The sequence below is a fragment of the Protopterus annectens genome, chromosome 9.part0 (genome assembly GCF_019279795.1).
Source record: "Protopterus annectens isolate FY-2018-M chromosome 9.part0, PAN1.0, whole genome shotgun sequence".
Lineage (NCBI taxonomy): Eukaryota > Metazoa > Chordata > Ceratodontiformes > Protopteridae > Protopterus > Protopterus annectens.
The window spans coordinates 499,350,993-499,370,527 of NC_056743.1; the positions used below are offsets into that span (position 1 = coordinate 499,350,993).

The window sequence follows — 19,535 nt, forward strand, 5'->3', positions numbered from 1 at the left end:
GCGAACATCAGCTATCATGATGTGGTCTAAGTGTAAGTCACGGAAACAGGCTGAGATAAACCTGGAAATGTACAGATTTTTCAAAATTATTATCATTACACTGTTTTTATTACCATCATCAATCATCATCATATTTTGACAAGAGAAGTGTTAGTGAGTGTATCAGAAAAAATGGACAAGTGTTATAAGCAGAGACTCCTTGAATCATTTTTCACAAATACTGATTTTTCCTAAATGATTGTATTGCTATATAACAGACTACACTCCTAGTCTACCTTGCTCTAAGCTGATAAAGATGTGCCCCCCAGTGATGCCAAGAAAGGGTAACCAACCACCATGCATGTAATTCTGTGGTAATTACAACCACCATGCATGTAATTCTGTAGTAATTACAACCACCATGCACGTAATTCTGTCAGCATGCACATATTTGATACAGAACCAGAAAGTAGAACATGCAAACTGAAAGCAATATATGCTCATGCACACACTCACGCAAATACTACACTGTCTGATTTAATATATGGGCATCTAAACAAACTATGAGGTCAGTTTATCAGATAATAACTGAATTAAAACGGTAGTAGTAAATGAACTTGGCACCGAAAAAACCTTACTTTAAAGTGTCCTGCCCTCCTACCATCATCCGATACTACGGCAACTACTACAGTACTATAATAAGAGTGCAAGACTACAAGACAAGGTCTTTACTTGCGTCGTACCACTGTTCCGAGTGACTGTGCGAGCCAGCAAACGACTTACTATACTAAATCTTTTAGCATACGTTTGCCTGCAGACTTGCAGAGTATTGTGTAAAAATGCCTGTCACCAATTTTTAAAATAAAAACGCTTTCTGTATTCTGTTCTGTCTGTCTGCTAGTGCTGCTTTGTTTCACATAGTACAGTAAGTAATATAATTTGCTTTTGCTGCTATAACATCCCTTTTCTTTCCCTAATAAAATAGGGCACACAAAAAATATATTGCACATTGTCTGTCATGATGACTTATGTTTTTCTTTATTTTACCTGGAGGAGGAGCTGGGGAAGAAGTGCTAGTAGTCATATTTATTTTCCTCCTTACTGCCGCTGACCGCTCTGAGTCTGACAAACCTCCTGCTACTGCTGCACTTCACTCTGTGACACAGAGTGACTAAAATGAACGAATGGCTTGGGGACTAGGATGGGGTTGCCTGCCACTGCCTTGCTCTACCGAAGACTACAAAAGCATGTAATCTATTTTCTGTCTGATAATTAAAAACAAAAAAATAGCAGAGGCTGAGCTGCTCTCTCTCTCTGACTTGTCTGAAAGAACAATGAAGTAAGCTCCATCTTCCAAGTTCAAATGAACTGGCTGCTGCACATGTGAACTGACTGTGTAAACATAAACAGTGCAGTCAGTCACACCCCTCGAGCCCTCAGCCAAATTCTGACAGGTTGGCAGGTTGTTCATGAAGCTGACGTCATCGTGCATGCCCCTGCAAGCAATGACTTTGGCAGAATAAAAAAAAAATCAAAAAAAAAGTGGGAAATTTGGGAATTAAGGAGACAATTTGGAAATTCATGGCACCCTAATATTTGGACCTGAAAACTGGTAAATACCGAGGAATTCGGTACTGTTGAGAGGTACGCTATAGAGGTTAGAGTGCAATTCCCCATTGACCATGAATAAGGTAAAGAGGGGAATGAAAAATAATGAAAGAAAGATAAATTTCTACATACTTAAAATGCACTTAAGCTAACACTGGGTGGCATAATAGTGCAATGGTGTTGCTTCCTTACAGTGCTTTTATTTATTTATTTATTTGTTAGCCAGGTTAGTCCTACTGGGTAGAGATCCCCTTTTCAGTGAAGACCCATGGAGAAAAGCTCCATAGCATAAGAAAAAACAGAAAACAACAGTGTATAACAATTGTAAAATACTTGCAGGGTAAACAAGAGTTGACAAGCTAACATAAGAATAGCTAGCACTAACGTAACAAAAGTTTTTTTTTCTATGACAGGAGAGACAAGAAAATTTGCTTTGCATAATAACATTTTGCCAAAAGCAAGACAGATAGAAAGCTGCATAATGACGATATATATGAATGCAGGAGGAAATGTTATGATACAAGCAGTTACAAGCCAACAAGGAAGATAGATGTAGTGAGAGGCTGAATGTAGAGTAGCAACAGGAGGGAAATCATTGGTAGTAAATAGGGGAAACAGCAACTTAAGTAGGAAGTAGGCAAAAGACTAGATGAAGAGGCAAACTGGACAACAGTCCGAATTAGTATAGTCTAATCAAATTTTATAGATGTTGCAGCTTAGAGAGGGGAAGAAATCGACAGAAATTATAGCTGCCTGGAAAACAATTTGTTGGGTTGTTGCAAGGGCATGACCATGACTTGTGGTAGGTATCATTTAGTGCTATTTTGAAGGCGCTGAAGTTAGAGGTATACTCTGACATGTAGTGTTAGTTTGTTCCAAGTGATGGAGTAGTTTGCCAATATTTTTATTAGGTTTATAAACTTGCAATATGTTCTGTTGAGAGCTATGGAGAGCACAGATGGGAGTATAAGGATGGAGGAGAGTATAGACAGAGGGCCAGAATGATGGATAATGTAAGACTGAATGAGCTGTGAGAAGCTGAGGTAGTAGAATTTGGTGCTGAAATTCAAGCCATTGCAGGTTTTTTAGGGTTATATAGTGATAGGGTAAATTACCATTCCACGGTGGTGCAGCGGTAGCGTTGTTGCCTCACAGCAAGAGGTTCTCCTGTTCAATTCTCGGCTGGAGTGCGGGGAGTGCCTTCTGTGTGGAGTCTGCATGTCCTCCTCGCGGTTGGGTGGGCGTTCGAAAGACATGCATAATGGGCATGCCTTCGTTGAAGGTTGAACGTCGAGCTGGCACCTCGGCGTTCGTGAAAAATCTACTGCCAATCATTAGCGGACCAGAGTTCCTCTGTGGCGACCCCCTAACCGGGAAAACCTGAAAGACACAACAACAACAACATAGTGATAGGGTAAATTAGAGGCAAATCTTGCAGTTTTGTTATAGGTAAGTTCTAGTTTAGTCAGGAGATTAGACTGGAGGTTTTTGAGTATGGGAGCTGCATAGAGCAACGTGGGGAGTAGAAAGGCTTGAGTGAGGTATTTTCTATAATTTGTATAGGAGTCTTAGTTTTTTATACATTGCTGAGTATGGAGATCGAACTTTTTTGATACATGGCTGAGTATGGAGATCAAACTTTAGGTGGTCATCGATAGTGATTCCGAATTTTGTGAGAGGTTTAGTAGAGATGGTAGTGTTGTCCGGTGAGGAGACAGAGAAGATAGTTTTATGATGTTGAAGAGTTGTAGGGAAAAATAGGAGAAGTTTAGCCTTCTTAGGGTTCAGTACCAGCAGGTTAGAAGTGGGCCATCTTTCGACTGATTGAAGGGACTTGGGTAAGGGTATGAAGGTGAATAATGTCAGAGCAGGAGATGATTCTGGAATCATTAGCATATTGAATAATAGAAGAGGGTTGGCAGGAGGAGTGAAGGTCATTAATAACGATATTCAAAAGTAGGGGTCCAAGGATGGAGGCTTGGAGCACCCCAGTTTGAACAGGAAGGAAGGGAGAGAAGCTAGACTGCCATTTTACAGCCTGGAATCTGTTCGAGAGGTAGCTGGAGAACCAAGATAGTAAAGAGTTAGGCAGGTTTGGAAAGTAGTAGTCTGTGGGAAATAATGTTAAAAGCCTTGGATAGATCAAGAAACAGGCAGGAAGCTAAGTTATTATTGTCCTTGGACAGTGCAGTGGTATTTATGAAGGATATAAGAACAGTGGCAGTACTGTGTTTTGGGCGGAAGCCATGCTGAGAGGGGCTATGAAGTTTTTCTTGGAGGAGGAAATCAATGAGCTGTTTGTGATGCACTTTTCCAACATTTTAGATAGGGGCGATAGAATGGCAATTGGTTTAAAATTAGAGGGATCAGTTACATTATCACCTTTATGAAGACGTATGACATAGATTTTTTCCAAATATTAGGCACAGTATTTTCTTAATGGATCTATTGAGTAGTATGGAGATGGGGAAAGCAGTAGAGTTAGCAGCTATTTTTAGGAATTGAGGAGGTAAGTTATCCACTGATGGAGAGCAAGTTTTAAGTTTAGAGAGAAGGGACTTTTTATATAGGTTATGGAGACAGGCTTGAGTGAAAAGACAGTAGAGTGGGTAGAAATAGGGGGTGTAGGGTCACTAATGTCATTTTTGGTCAGGATGTGGATGGAGTCAATGAAGATGTTAGTGAGGAAAGTAGCAGTGTCTCTGGGACAGCTATTGGGGCAGGGGTCCATTTCCCACACGAGGTACCTTTTGTATTGACAATCAGAATGTTTTTATTTGTTTGGCCATGTGCTTAATCTTCCTGCCAGATTACAAAGACACATCATTTGGTGAACTGTTGTGAATGGCTAAGTGAATGAGTGTGTATGTGTATTTTGTGTACTCCCTGGGATGGACTGGCATCTTTTTCAGGCGTAATTCTCTGCTTTACCCTTATTGTGTGCTGAAGGATGCTGCAGTTTCTGCTTCAACTCTGAATAGTTTAAAGCAGCCATTGGAAGACGAATGATTAAATGAAGAAGTAAGTAGTTTATTGCCTTATTTCACAGATTAAAATAGTAAATGTCTAAAAATGTAGTTAAACTGGTATGTGCAGAACTGCTTCATGGGACCAAACTGTGCAATTAGAGGGCCAAATATCACAATGCTTGAAGTCAGAAGGAGACAATAAGCCTCTCTGCCCTGACCTTTATGTATGTTTTATATCCTACTTCCTCTTCATCCATGTTGTCTCATTTATCATTTATTCACCTGTCACATGCCCTCTTGAATACCTCCTTCCTGGAATCCCTGTCATAAATTGGGGATCCAGAAATAATCCTCTGAAAGCCTGCCCAATGATACTAAAACTTGCAAAATTACAAGCAGTTCTCACCCTCTTCTTTTTCCTTTACTGTTAATGTATTTATTTTCATTTGTGCTGATTTTCCTCTTCACCTCCTCCCTGACTTCACTTTTTTTGCCTTCCTCAGTGTGTAACACTGCAAGGTGTTAGCCCCATTTTCCGGTTCCTGCTATTTCTGTAAACCTGTACCTTGGGAATAATGTCTCACATCCTCTCTTGTCACTTGCCTAGGTCTCTGTTTCCTTACAACATCAAATAAGGGATGGAGCAAAACTTTCAGGAAAATTAGATACATCCCTAAAAATGGTGAGAAATGAGATGTATGCTTCCATCCTCCGTGAGGTCAAACACCTATTGGATAAGCCCAAATATGTACTACATCAGGTGATACTCAGTGGTCATACACTAAACCTCTACAGAGGCCAAGGGATTTTTTTTTTATTCTTCAGCGATTTTAGAACTTGCTAAACTTCTTTGATTTTAAATAAGGACCATAATATAATAAAAGAGTAGGATTAAAATAGGGTAGAGACAAACTTCATAAAAAGAAGAGGTGTGAACATTGTAGAATGATGACCTGCAGTACAAAGGGAAGAATACCACTAGGACAGATCTGTTTCAGTTTATCAAAAATACATTGTCGAAACCCATTTGGTTGAGGCCATATGGTCGACAATGTAGTTAATTGAAAAATTGACATAAATCCATGCAACACCCATTAACACAGACAACAGTTTTGCAGGGGGGGGGCAAGCCTCCCTGCATCCCCACACCCAGTGCTAATTATTTATGCCAACTCCGATATTGCATTACAGTGGTGAAAAGGGAAATTCCCTGATCTCTATTATACAGCAACTACAGTCAGAATGATTCAAACCAAACTGTTGACCATATAGTCTTGACAGTTTTGTCCTTCGACAAATTGAAATAGACCCACTAGGACTACATATTGATTAGTGCAAAAGTTATCTGTAAGTGGATAACTTTTTGCTTTGGAATATTTAATAGAGCTTATGCTAAGTCTGTAGGCTAACATTTGATGATTATGTATTAAAAGGTATGCTTCAATCATAACTTAAGCATTGCGTAAGATTAATACTCGAGTCACAAATGTCTTAAATTTATTGGTTTGTACCCCTAAGATAAAGTTGCAGTGTTGAAAGCATTAGTCCTTCTTATCAACAATTTCTGCCTTAATTAAGATATCATAGTTGTCCTAAGATTAATACATAAGCTAACTCTTTATGACATCCCACAAACAATGTTGAAAGACTAATAGACAAATGATTGGATTTGGCTTCTGGGCAGGTGTCATTAATTAGTTTATCAGTTCACATATTTTGATACATCTGAAAATGGATAGATTAAACTGCAACAAGGCGAAAAACTTGCATGAAGCATATACAATACAAAAAATAAATAGAACATGATCAGATGGGATATCATGAATTGATGAAAAGCCGAACATTAATGTTTCATGGAGGCACAATATACTATAATTTCATTTTCATAACAGTCTGTAAAAACATGCAAGAACATGGTATATAACAATGGGTATTACTCAATGTCTTTTTCATCAGTAATCATATTAAAGTGGTAAAGAATTTACAAAAGATATCAGGAAACAGCTAAAGTTCTGAGGGCATTAATGCTGTTTATGTCCTCTGGTGATGAACAATTAAAATCACATACTAATCTTCTGGAAAAGTTCATTGATTTATGAACAAAACCACTAAATAGTTTGTCTGTTGCAATTTATGTATTTTTTTTGTATTTAAAATCACATACTTTAAGAATGCATCATTAGGCAAAGGCAAACATGCTACATAACATTTTTTTTTAGCTTTTCTTACCTCTTTGTAATTGCCAAGTCTCATTTCCATATGCCATTTGATCTATACTGACTGAACATCTGAGGCCACCAGGAGGGAAAGGCAAATGCTGATGATTCTGAATCTTAAGCACTAAGGGTTAGGTGGTATTTTCTAAACTAATACTTCCCCTTACTAGCTGAAAAGTAGACTGTGATACCTGCTTCACTGGACCCAGTGTATGAGTAAGCTTTCACTTCCTTCACTCCTGTGATGACTATTTCTTTGTTCACACTGGTTATCACATCAGGGTCATTTGGAGAATATTCAGGGCCAAAATCTCTATTCAGTGAAGCTGATGCCATTTTTCCAAACAGTCTGCCCTTAGTTAGGATGGAGCCTCAGTGCTTCGGAGATATACAGGAAAACTAAAGTGACAAGGCTGCCTTCACAGATAGCCTTTAAAGGCTTCTAAGAAGCCTTGTCTATCAAACATTTGGCTGTTAAGAAGATGGTCAGGTACTACCTGTGATGATGCCATCATACTAGCTAAATGTTCTATACCTGATACACAGGTACATCATATTAGTTACATTTTCTATGTCTGATAGTCATCATACTAGTTGCATCCTCTGTCCCTGATGATGTCATATTTTTAGTTGCATCTTCTGAAACTGATGATGTCACCATATTAGTTATGTTTTCTATATGTGATTATGTCATCATTACATCTTGGACCCTGATGGTGTAATAATGACATTTTTAATTTCTGTACCTAAACTCAAAACTAAATCTGTTGCACATTTGCTGAACCTTGACTTCAGTGGTACATGTTGTATTTTATTGTGTATTTAAAAGGTGCAGTGAAGTTAGCAGAATTACAAATAAACTGAAATAGAAAATCCTGGAACACTAGAATGGATCTCAATCATATGTAAATATAAATGAATAAAATGTTTACATCAGCATTATAGTATAAATATAACTAAATATTCTATATAAAGATTTCTTCAACTATTTCATTTTTGGAAACTTTTAGATTAAAATACAGGATATATTTTGACTGTAGTAATGTGCAGGGGTTAAACAGCAAATATTTATATGAATTCTATCCTTTGTATTCATATGAAATTATGCCATGATGTAATGGATTTTTTTTAGAGGTGCTTTGAGAATTCGGCTGACTAGAAGTTCAGGTGTGGAGCATTTTCCAGATGAGTCTATAATGTCAGTACCTATCAGTGGCTTGCATGTGTGCAGTGGGACATACTGAAGGGATAATGCAGAATAAAAAGGTATGTTGTTTGTCATCAATCTATTCAGATGTCTAGAATTTCAGTGCATGTGCATTAATTCCCCCCAGGAATCACACTGAAGTCCAAGAAATGTACTGGAAGTAGTTAGGGAACACTTTGCTTTGTATGACATAAAAGAAAAGTTTATTCACAGTCTAAGGTATGAAGACCCATTTCTGACACTTTTAATTTGAAGCTTGCATTTAAATCAGGTAATATTTAAATGTGTGTTTATGAAACTGCTAGCTGGCCTTCTATGGAAATACTTGGCATCTGGTATAAGAATAACTTTCTATAAATGCAAGAGAAGTTATAGCTATAAATCTACAGAACAAACTGCACATATCCAGAAAAAGTCACTTCAAGTAATGTATTATCATTTGTCATTTGTACTCATGTTACGTTTAGTTTTATTATTCTTATTTGTGCCCACATGACTGAGTCAGTGAAAAGGGCAAACATCCATTTAGTCCATGTGAGTGTTGTAGCTAAAAATTACACCAGTTTTATTCAAAGTTTGGATAATTTGTGAAGGTCAGGATAACACAAGATGGAAAAGTTAACTTTTTAAGTTTCAAGAATATCGTCTTTGTAATGGTGGTGTTGTACTGTGTTTTTAAGAAAGAAAAGCCTCACAATCACATGAAAGTAGAATGTAGACTGGCTAATAAGCTCATATTATAACCATGTGATTTATGCTCATCTGCATCCAGTTCTGTCTAATGTGAGGCTGGGTTATCCAGGGAACTGGACTCATGACAGTGCCTTCAGTGTTTCTAGATTTTAATAGGCTCTTTGGATCTAACTATAAAACAGATATATATAAAATATAAATTATAGGGGTGTGCTCCTTTAAGAACAGTAGCTGTGGCCCATAGTAAGGGCCTGTTTTAATAAATTAGCAATATGGTACTCTGAAGGGAGCCATGTGGCTACCTAGGATACCTTTTCTGATACCACATCAACCTGACTTCACAGATCTTTAGTTTGAAGTACTGTATACATTCGGTACATATTCCATTCAATGCTGCAGGTCATTGACCTGGGTTTGTGAATGAGGCTTGCACGGTAGGTGGTCGGCTGTAAGATTAGAACTCTGCATCTTATGTACCGTTTTTTATGGAATGTGGGAAGGTGAAAGGGTCCTTAGTGCACAGTTCACCCTGTTAGAGGCTGGGGTACTTTGACCAACCAACCTACCCAGTTGAATAGATGGTGAAGCTAAAATATAAACAAACAAACATAAATAAGTACTTTATTGCCAGATATTTTTCCACTGTTCTATCTGGAATACAAACAAGAATTTGTTTTTGCAGGTTATCAATAAATCTGACTGTCTTTTGTATAAAATTATTATTCTGATTTGACTTAAAATGTGACTTTCATTTTTTGTTTTTTTTCTTACATATTTTTAACAAACAGCTTTTGTATTCAGTTTGCTCATTTTATAAATAGCAGCTTATGCTTGTTAAACTGATGCTACTCCAGCTCTGGAAATATTTCCTTTTAAACCAACATTCCAGATTAGGATTGAAGGTACACATGGGCATGACAACATTGTTTTTGATAAAACTACTTTAGCTGTTTAATCCTTTCATGGATGAAATGATGCATGCAGTGGTGAGTTTTAAAAGTTTTAAAACCTATGTTTTCATTCAAGAGTAATTTAAAATCAAAGAAATTGGAACACAAAGCCCCCACCACTACTAAAATGAAGCCAAAGAAAGATAATAAGGTATGACAATAGAGTAAATAGTGTACATAGCTATTTTTATTTCTCTTTATTCAAATACAACTATGAACATATCAGAAATCTGGCAAATCCTCCTTTGCAAACTTGGATTTCCCCTGATGTTTGAGGCTATATCCTGCTCAATTCAGGGCCTCTGAACTAATATGAGCCATATTTACTATACAGCTGCATTATTCTGAATACTGCACTCACCAAGGATAGGGATTGAAAAACATCTCTTTCTACTCTTGCCAGCACAGAATTCCAGCACCTCTCATTCTAAATCCTGATAAACTGCCAAGGAACATTTAAAGAAGCCCTGTTGGTAATGGCCAACTAATGGCAACCAGATGAATATGTCACCTGTGACAAGCAATTGAAACCGTGCTGCTCTTTTCAAGACAGGAAAAATAAAACTGAGATCTTTTCAAGCTGAGAAGGCAAACAGCAAGTGCTTTCCAACGCTACTTAAGATAAACTTGTAAAGCGAGACACAGACTTCCGGAATGTTTAACACTGGAAAGGCTGAGGAAGTAACTGTGTTGTGAATATAACAAAGACAATAAATTCTGTATTAGGATTTTATTGAAATATTACAAAGGGATTGCCAGTTTAATAATTATTTTTTTGCCTAATGCAAAATCATTGAATACTGAGACTATATCAGTGATTTTATACATGCAGTGTTTAACTTCAGGCATATTTTAGCATCTGACAGTATTGATTGCCATCAACAGATACTTTCCAAGTAGCACCCTCTGTTAAGAGTGCAATAAATTCTTTGCTTTGATTCCAGCATTATTGTAGTACACAACTCCTGCTAGTATGGTTTCACCATAAAGATAGTTTTGTTATAATGCCCCGTGGACATTTAATTTTTCATGAATTAAAAGTACAAGACTCCTTCAAATCATACTGAAAATTCTGGAAGCTTCAGCAGGGGTACCAACTGTAAAGGCTTTGCTTCATTAAAACTAACAGTGAAGTCATGGCGCTTCTTAAGGATTGTCTCATTCATTTCAGTTGATTTATTGTCACTAACAGCTGAACTATATTTCTGCTTCAGCAAGCAACCCTGTACATGTGAAAAAAAAAAAGTGGAATTGCTCAGCCACATTTTTTGCCGAAATCCAATCAGGCATTAGGTGAGGAAGATGGGATTAGACTAAAGTAGCCAGTAGGATTAGCTCTCTCTCCAAACTCTGGGATAAAATGTTATTTTTATAAACATTATTTGGCCTCCATCCCCTGGCACCAGCCCCATCCCTGTTGACCTATTTGTTCCATCAACTCTTGGAATCTTAGGACACCAGAAAAGGAAACAAAAACTGAATATCACAGCTGTCTTTCCATAGGGGAAAGTAATTTTCTCTCTGAATGTTCACAACACCTCCTGTTTACCAGAAAATGCATTACAGTATCTACTACAATACTACTGCTGCTGCTGCTGCATCCTGAGGCCTGGACCACCCCACCAATACTTTATGAGGTCTACCTTCCTCTTCCCTGGCTGGGAGTTAACTATAGACTGTGGTATGTGTCATAAATACCCATTTCAGTGATACCTGTTGTGGTTTCAACAAATGCAAAGACAAACTGAGATGTGGTTAAATGCTTTAGCTGCAACTTAAGCACAAGGCCTTTGGAATACTGCTCTAGCTATCTTACCAGCTGCACAACTGAGGCTCCTGAGATTTGTATGTCAAGACATACATTAATCTAGAGAATTGCCAGTTCCAGTGGCCATACAAATACATTGTTTATTACAGTTACTCTGGAGTATAGCACGCTTGTTATGGAATGCATACAAATTTAAGAGGGAGCAAATTAAGTGAATCTCTTAGCTAGAACTTGAACCCAGACCCTTTGAATTGTCATTCCAGTTACATTACTTGATGCAGTATTGAGATATGCATTTTCTTAAGCATATTAATCTTTTTCACTGAATAGTATAAGGCAATAAAAACAAGAAAAAAACTTTTAATTACAGTCTCATAGGCCAGACCATATCTAGGACATTTCTTAAATAGCTGTTTATTACAATCATAAAAGAGTGTGGTCCTCTGCTTACTATTGAATATGTGTAAACAAAGAAAAAATCTAATGAATTGTCTCTTCTGGGACTTTAATCTATTTATTTACTTTATTACTTATCAGATGGCACAGTGGTGCAGCGGTTTGCACTGTCACCTCACAGTAAAAGGTTCTCCAGTTCGATTCTCAGCTGGGGTGCCTTCTGTGCAGTTTGCATGTCCTCCCTGCATTCATGTGGGTTTTCTCCAGGTGCTCTGGTTTCCTCCCACGTTACAAAGACATGCGGTTGGAGCATTTCTCCCTGGGTTTCCACTGAAAATTGGCTCATTTCAAGTCGGATTTTCCTGATAAACAAATGTTAAATTAGTAAATAAATTGTGGGTCCAGTATGAGCTGAATCTCTCTTTCTCTTGTGCAATGTTTTAGGTTGGGATGCAGTCCAAAGGAGGGTGGGTAAGCAGCAGGTCTATAAACGTCATATAAAATCAGAAATAACTGATATTTTATTAATGTGAAGAAAGTGTGTCTTGATATACCTGTTAAGGTCACTAACTACATTTGACAGTTTTTGCTCAAATTTTCATTGTGCCTCCTTTGGAAAAGAGGTTCTGAATAATGCCTCCCACTGTCTTTATATAATACATTCCTGAATGATGGTTTCATGGACTGATGACAAAATCATCGTTTGGGACCCTCTTGATGACAGTGCTATAAAAAGTGGGCTGACAAATATTTCCATTTATCAAATATTTAGCTAGCATTTGGTTTAACAAACGTTTTCTCATACAAGCTGTTTTCAGTTTTTGGGCCCATATATTTAACATACTAATTATGGCAGTCCAACAGAGCAGGTTGTAATTGCAAAATTAGTTTCCAGTAGCTCCTTTCTTACACTAACTAATCACAATGGATATCGACTTAAAGTGGAATTTTGGCAGATAGTTCTAGTCTGTCTCAGCTATCGGTGAGTTTGAGGAGCAGATAGTTCTAGTCTGTCTCAGCTAGCAGAGAGCTTGAGGAAGAAACAAAAGGCTCTAGAATGTGAGAGGGAGTAGTACAGTAGTCTTTTAAGGTATCATTGCTTTTCTAAAGGGTATATGCAACTGCTATACAAAATGGGATAGAGTAGAGACAGCATTTCTTAGAAGACCTAGAAATCATTTGACTTCAAATTGCAGAGTTTTTTAGTGTTATCAATTACAGAATGCCTTTTGGATCTGGTGGGTTTTAGCAATTTTACAGCAGTCCTAGTGCTATGGCAGAAAGAAAGGAAGTAACCACTGTAAATAGGAATTGCTAATTAAGATTTGTAAGTGCTTGAATTTGTCCCTAATCTGCATTTGATTCTTGGGGTCTGAGTAAACCATAGGTCTTGGTTTCCTCAAGGACAATATTTTATGATGGAGGTAAAGAGGATTTTGTGTTATAATTAAAGTCTTACTATAAAATTAATTATTTGACAAATATTGATCATACTTTTTACAGCTCTCAGTAGCTTGATCCAGATGTATTAACTTTTTATTTTATTTAACGTATTAACATGTTAATCCAACTGGACACAATTGTCTTTTTTCAGGGCAAGCACGGAGCACAGACTGATTAAGTGAGTTGCTCAGAGTCAAACAGTAGGCAAAAAGTTGTCATAGAAGTCAAAAACACTGGACTATAGGAAACAGTTCATGAACAGCTCCTAGTATAAATCCTCTAGGCCAGCCGCTAGACTTACACAGAATGTACTGCCAGACATTTGCCATCTATGAGACCCATGACTAACTGTTCCCTTGATACTATGAAGTTCTATCACATAAGTTAAGTTCCCTTTGAGGTAATGTTCCTACACTGTCATAGTTCTTCAGGTGAGGCCTCAGCTGACTAAACACTTCACCCGCATTTTGCACCTTAGTCTTAACCATCACCTGTACAAAATTTTGCAGATTGTCCATTTTTCTGCTTTACATTTTTGGTCTATTTCTCATAAAATCTGTGGTTGTCTGGCAAGTCTTTAAGGACTAAAATCAGTGAATAATGACATTTGTACTTCGGAAAATGCAAGGTAATGCAAACTCTGTTATCCATTAACTTTTTAATTTTATAGGAGAAATGTTTAAACATTATCCCTCATTTTGGGCCTTAGTCACATCATTATTTTGGCTTTGTCCAGATGGCTTGTGCTGAGAAGTTAGGAAAGTACAACTTTAGCCAATTCTTCACATTTCCACCAAAGTGAATCAACATTTATAAAAGTTTGCTTTATAAATGTATGTGTTGTTTAATTTCCCTGTCATAGTTGGATTGAAAGAATAACTCTACATCAGCATATATGTCATGTACCAATAATTAACTGTCTATTCCTTGCCCATAGTTATACAGAACATGCATACAGCCTGATTCATGAAATAATTCTGCAGTGCGTACTTCAAGATCTTAAATGACAAACCATACTTAAGGAAACCTACTGTACTCAGTGGGCTCCGTCTCATATTGCCTACTTAGAGGCAATCTCTGCTTGACTTACAAAGCCATGTCTGACCCAGCTCTGTTAGAAATGCTACATCTAAAGAAATCCCAATACCTCTGCACCACACGCTCCAGAGTCCTCAACCTCATTACCACAATCAACAGAACATGCTGGAGGGACAGGTTCATAACCCAGAGACTGCCCATGCTATGGAATAGACTTCCCATACATGTCAAGCAGAGGATCTCACTGGCCTTCTTCAAGAGATATCTTGATGAATGGATGGGAAATAGAAAATTCACCCCTGGGATCACTCCAGTGGCTCTGCTCGACAGAGTCACTGGGAATTAATGTTGAGTGCCACGAAGCCAGGGTAATCCTATGGGCTAGGCTTGTAAAGGCTCCAGGGCCATTGGCCTAGTACACACCTATGAACCTATGTCTTCTGACAACATTTCTACTATTTGGCATTCAATTTCAAAACATGACATTTTCATTTGCTTCATGCTAAGTCATTCATTCTTTGCTTATCTGCTTCATCCAGTTTGGGCTCATAGGGAGCCATAGCTACTCTTAGCACCCACTGTGTGCAAAGATGATAAAGTAATCCCAGGACAAGGTGCAGGACTGCTACAGGAAACTTGTAAATACTCACTCATACATTAATGCATACAAACCTATGTACATTTTTTGTTTGGTTCCCACCATAGCTCCACCCCCTTACACAGGGGCCATGGAGGTTTTTTTTTAATATGGATTATTAAAATGCATCCTGTGTCAATAGTACTTCCCCAATGAACATATGCATGTGCAGACCTCTGGACTGATATCACTGGTTTCCACCACCCACTGCTAGTCCTTGGCTATACATCCTACCCCACCCATGAAGGATACATGAACCTACCAAAATGCTGTTACTTTCTGCGAACCTAGCCGACGTTTGGAGGATAAGGTCTGTTAATCAAAGCAGAATCAACTGCATCATAGGCAGGCTTTATCCATCTATTATACTGAGCTAGTGGATACATGTATGTGCAGTTTCAAGGTTCACCAATTCACCTAAAACCATGTATTTGGGAAGTAGGAGAAAGTTGCATCACTTAGCAAACAACCTGATAAAAGCAGCAAAGCAATGTGACCTCCAGCTAACAAAACCTGTATTGCTATTATACAAAATAACCTCAAAAGAAATAAAATGATAAATTTGTTGAACATAAATCAAGCATTTCTACTTTACGAATTTAAAACATCTGAACTCGTATTACAGAAGCTTGTAGCTAACAGCTTCAGTACACCAGTGCTTGAAAAACATATTGTCAAGCCTGTCAAGTTACAAATAGTTGGCAGAACAGAAAAAAGCATTTTCCATACAAGGGAAGTCCTCCTGCACCTCCCCATGTGGGCACATTTCCCTCCACACCCCGCTACCTTACCATTCTCATTCTGAGGTCAGAGTTCATGGTACATCAGGGGAAGTGAGATCACTAAAATGAAATACAAAATGTGTCTTGTTCTCTCTTCAGAAAGATGCGAGACTGGACAGCAAAATATGCTCCACTTCAAGCAATAATCCCTCATTCCTAAGTGAGGAGAGCAATGCCATATAAGCAGTTGCCACTTCAAGCTACTATGTTTGAGCAACAATGATATACAGAAACATGTTGTGAGCAACTTGAATGTAAGCTGAACCAGAAGACAGTGCACACCACCTACCTTGACCAAGCCAAAGCCTTTGACACTATTCCCCACTCGGTCATAGTAGATAGGCATCAACCTGTATGTTACCAGATGGGTAGCTAACTGGCTCACTAATAGAATCCACTCAGTCAAAATAGGGGAAGCCACCCGTAGTAGTAGACCCATAAGCTGTGCACCCCAAGGGCCTCTACTGTTTGGGGTGTACTTTTGTGAGGTGCAAGCCAAAACCAGTGGTCTGTGGCTGACCAAGTTTGCAGATGACTGCAAGTTGGACACTGCCTAAAATTCCCCTGTTGATGTGTATATCCTCCAAGAGAGCCTTACCCAAATTAATGACGTGTGCCAGAAAAATGGCCTCAAGCTGAATGCCAAGAAATACATTATTATCGCCATTGGGGAAAATGGCATCCCCAATAATTATCACATTAATATCGTACTAAGCACACAATCAGTCGTGAGGGACTTGGGCACCCAGATTGATAGCAACCTGACTTTTGACCACCACGTTTCTTCCATTGTAAAGAAGGCTTTCTACAAGGCCCACCTCATAAGTAAGGGTATTTCAGCCAGGAACAAGGAGGTCATAATATCCCTGTACTCCTCCCTTATCAGACCCATTATTGAGTACAATGCCCCCTTCGGCATGTACTTTGCCAAGCACATGCAGCAGTTGGAAAGACCACAGAGGTTCCTGACCTGGAAAATCCAGGGTTTCAAATAACTATCCTATACAGATAGGCTAAAAGCCCTGTCCCTCTACTCAGTTTTGTATGCACTGCTCGTAGTGACCTGTGTCTGGCATACAAGACCATCTCAGACTCAGCCTTGATGGAGGTGCTGCATATCCGTAAGTCAAACTCCACTCACACAACCTGAATGCAAGGCCTCAGCCTGGTCTGTGACATTAATAGAACTTGTTGGCAGGATAGATTTGTGTCCCAAAGACTCCCCCATCTGTGGAATAGACTCCCTCTCCATGTCAAGCAGAGTACCTCACTAGCCCTCTTTAAGAGGAACTTGGACACCTGGATGGGAAACAGAAAATATAACCCTGGGATCCCACCTGTGTCCCTGGTGGACAGGGAAAATAGGTGCTGACTTTGTGGGAACATGGGTGAAATTGTTGGCTAGGCTTATAAGGGTCTCTGGGCCAATAGCCTAGTATCATCCAATGAACCCAAGAACAAAATAATATGAGGCAGTAATGCTAACCACAGTGCCACTGTGCTGTCCTTCTGTACCACTATACCATAGACTGCAGTAACCCAGTACACTTCATTTCCATTACTTGTCCACAGCTGACTGCTGCTTCTTTGATTCTGTATTGCAGGATGTTTCTTATAAACATTGCTTAGGTAGTTGGTTTTCAAACTACAAGTTATTTATTTTATTTTAGACATCTGTTGACCTGATAAGCCCACTGGGCACATATGCCCATTTTCAGAGCCCTGTTGGGTTAAGTGACGAGCTCACAGTTACACAATAGGCATATCAAAATAGAAGGGATCAAATCCTGCACATTGAACACAGGAAGCAGCTGATTAATAGATCAGAGCCTTAGTCCTCTGTTAATTGCCATATGACTGTAACTCAGTAATAACACAAAAACTATAATCCTAAAGAATTAAAGAAAATGTCATTCTGTATAAAAAAACTGACATGTTTTAATTAAAAAAAATCACCATAAACTTAGGATATCAGACTGCAGTAACTATCCCCTAATTCTAGATTGCAGTCATTGTTAGAGATGGCAAAGCTGTCCCTTACAGTTATAAAACACTCTGTACATGTCTGCACTACGTGATACAGGATGGCAAAGCTGTCCCTTACAGTTATAAAACACTCTGTACATGTCTGCACTACATGATACAGGATGGCAAAGCTGTCCCTTACAGTTATAAAACACTCTGTACATGTCTGCACTACGTGATACAGGGTGGCAAAGCTGTCCCTTACAGTTAAAAAACACTCTGTACACGTCTGCACTACGTGATACAGGATGGCAAAGCTGTCCCTTACAGTTATAAAACACTCTGTACATGTCTGCACTACGTGATACAGGATGGCAAAGCTGTCCCTTACAGTTATAAAACACTCTGTACATGTCTGCACTATGTGATACAGGATGGCAAAGCTGTCCCTTACAGTTATAAAACACTCCATACATGTTTGCGCTAAGTGATACACGTGGCTGTCTTAACCTTCTAGAATGCCTGTAAGCTCTTGCATCTCTTAATGTCTTTAGGGCACAGGAAGGATATGGCTGTCTGACTTCCAAAGCTTGAGATGGGGAGTGCATGATTCCTTCAATATCCTCCCATCCAGCACTAGATAAACTAGCAAACGATGAACCTCACTGACAAAAGGTGGCATCATTTCAAAAACAAAGTGCTTTAGGGTAGCTCAACTTTAAAAATGCACTTGTTGTATCTCTTATGAAGACGTCTGGTCCGCACTGTTACATTATAAGAAAAGAAGCAGAATCAGAGAGGTGAAAACAGGACAGAAACTCTGGCTGTAGGATAAGTTGCAAGTCATGATCTTATTGAATTTGTTATGCAAAGAGCTTGTGACTTGTTTGAAAAAAAAAATCTCATCTAACTGGACGGCACCATAAAATCTAGAGGTTAGTTTTTTCCCCATTATATTCTGCTGAATGCAACTTCAAAGTTTCTCACCTTGAGCACATAATTGAATAGAAATGGTAGTTTATATACTACAGTACCTGAAATCCCCTCTGTTGTTGCTGACCCTTTCTGCAGGACAGTAAGATGCTGATGTCTCCAATACAGTTATTTCAACCTTCTTTGTGATATTCCCTCGGGACGTAGAGACGACACATTCCCATTCTCCATCTGCTGAGATGTGGATGTTTGACAGAATGAGTTCACTGTGAGGAAAAAGTAAATCACTTTAGTTGTGTTAAATGAATAGCCGCTCCCTTTCATCTAACACTGTATTTTACACCGATTGCTGTAGGCTGTCTTGAGTTTCATAACATCATTGTTTCAGTACATTCTGAATTAAATAACTGTTAACTGCATTTTTTTTCTCAAATGAACTAAAACATATTTCTGACATGGAAAAGAAACCTGTTTGGACACATATTAGACCATGCCCATTTTTTTTTTTTTTTTTGCAGTCTTAGTTCTAACTTATCAGGTTAACTTCCATAAATGCAATACATTCTACTTGTATTACAACCAAATTTGTCCAGTTTTGATAAATGCTTCTAATTTAATTTTGTGAACTAGGTTGCAAATTCTACCAGGTTTGATTGTTATACCTTTGATTTTTTACAATGTCAACATTTAAGGTAACAAATCCAGTAGTATCAAATCGTTAGGTACTGACTATACTATAATATTAGTCTTGTTGTAAGGGTTGTTAGTTCTAACACTCAGGCTATGTTTGGTGAACACTAACATGGGGACTACAAACGATGGTGGAACAAGTATTTCTTTGGACATGTATTCAGGGAAGGATACACTCCTGCGTCAGTGCTATATGAATTCCAATGGGAATTAATAGGTTTTGGGTATAGGGCCAAAGCTCTTCACATGTCATATGGACAT

The 19,535-nt window shown here is 38.4% G+C and overlaps 1 protein-coding gene across 1 annotated transcript in view; it reads right to left on the reverse strand.

Annotated features, from left to right (window-relative positions):
• Nucleotides 1-19,535, reverse strand: part of ADGRA2 (adhesion G protein-coupled receptor A2) — a 1,412,458-nt gene that overhangs the window by 169,624 nt on the left and 1,223,299 nt on the right. Inside the window, exon 8 of the mRNA XM_044083057.1 lies at nt 18,686-18,850. Within this exon, the coding sequence (XP_043938992.1) occupies nt 18,686-18,850 (165 nt within the window). The remainder of the gene's footprint in view (nt 1-18,685; nt 18,851-19,535) is intronic.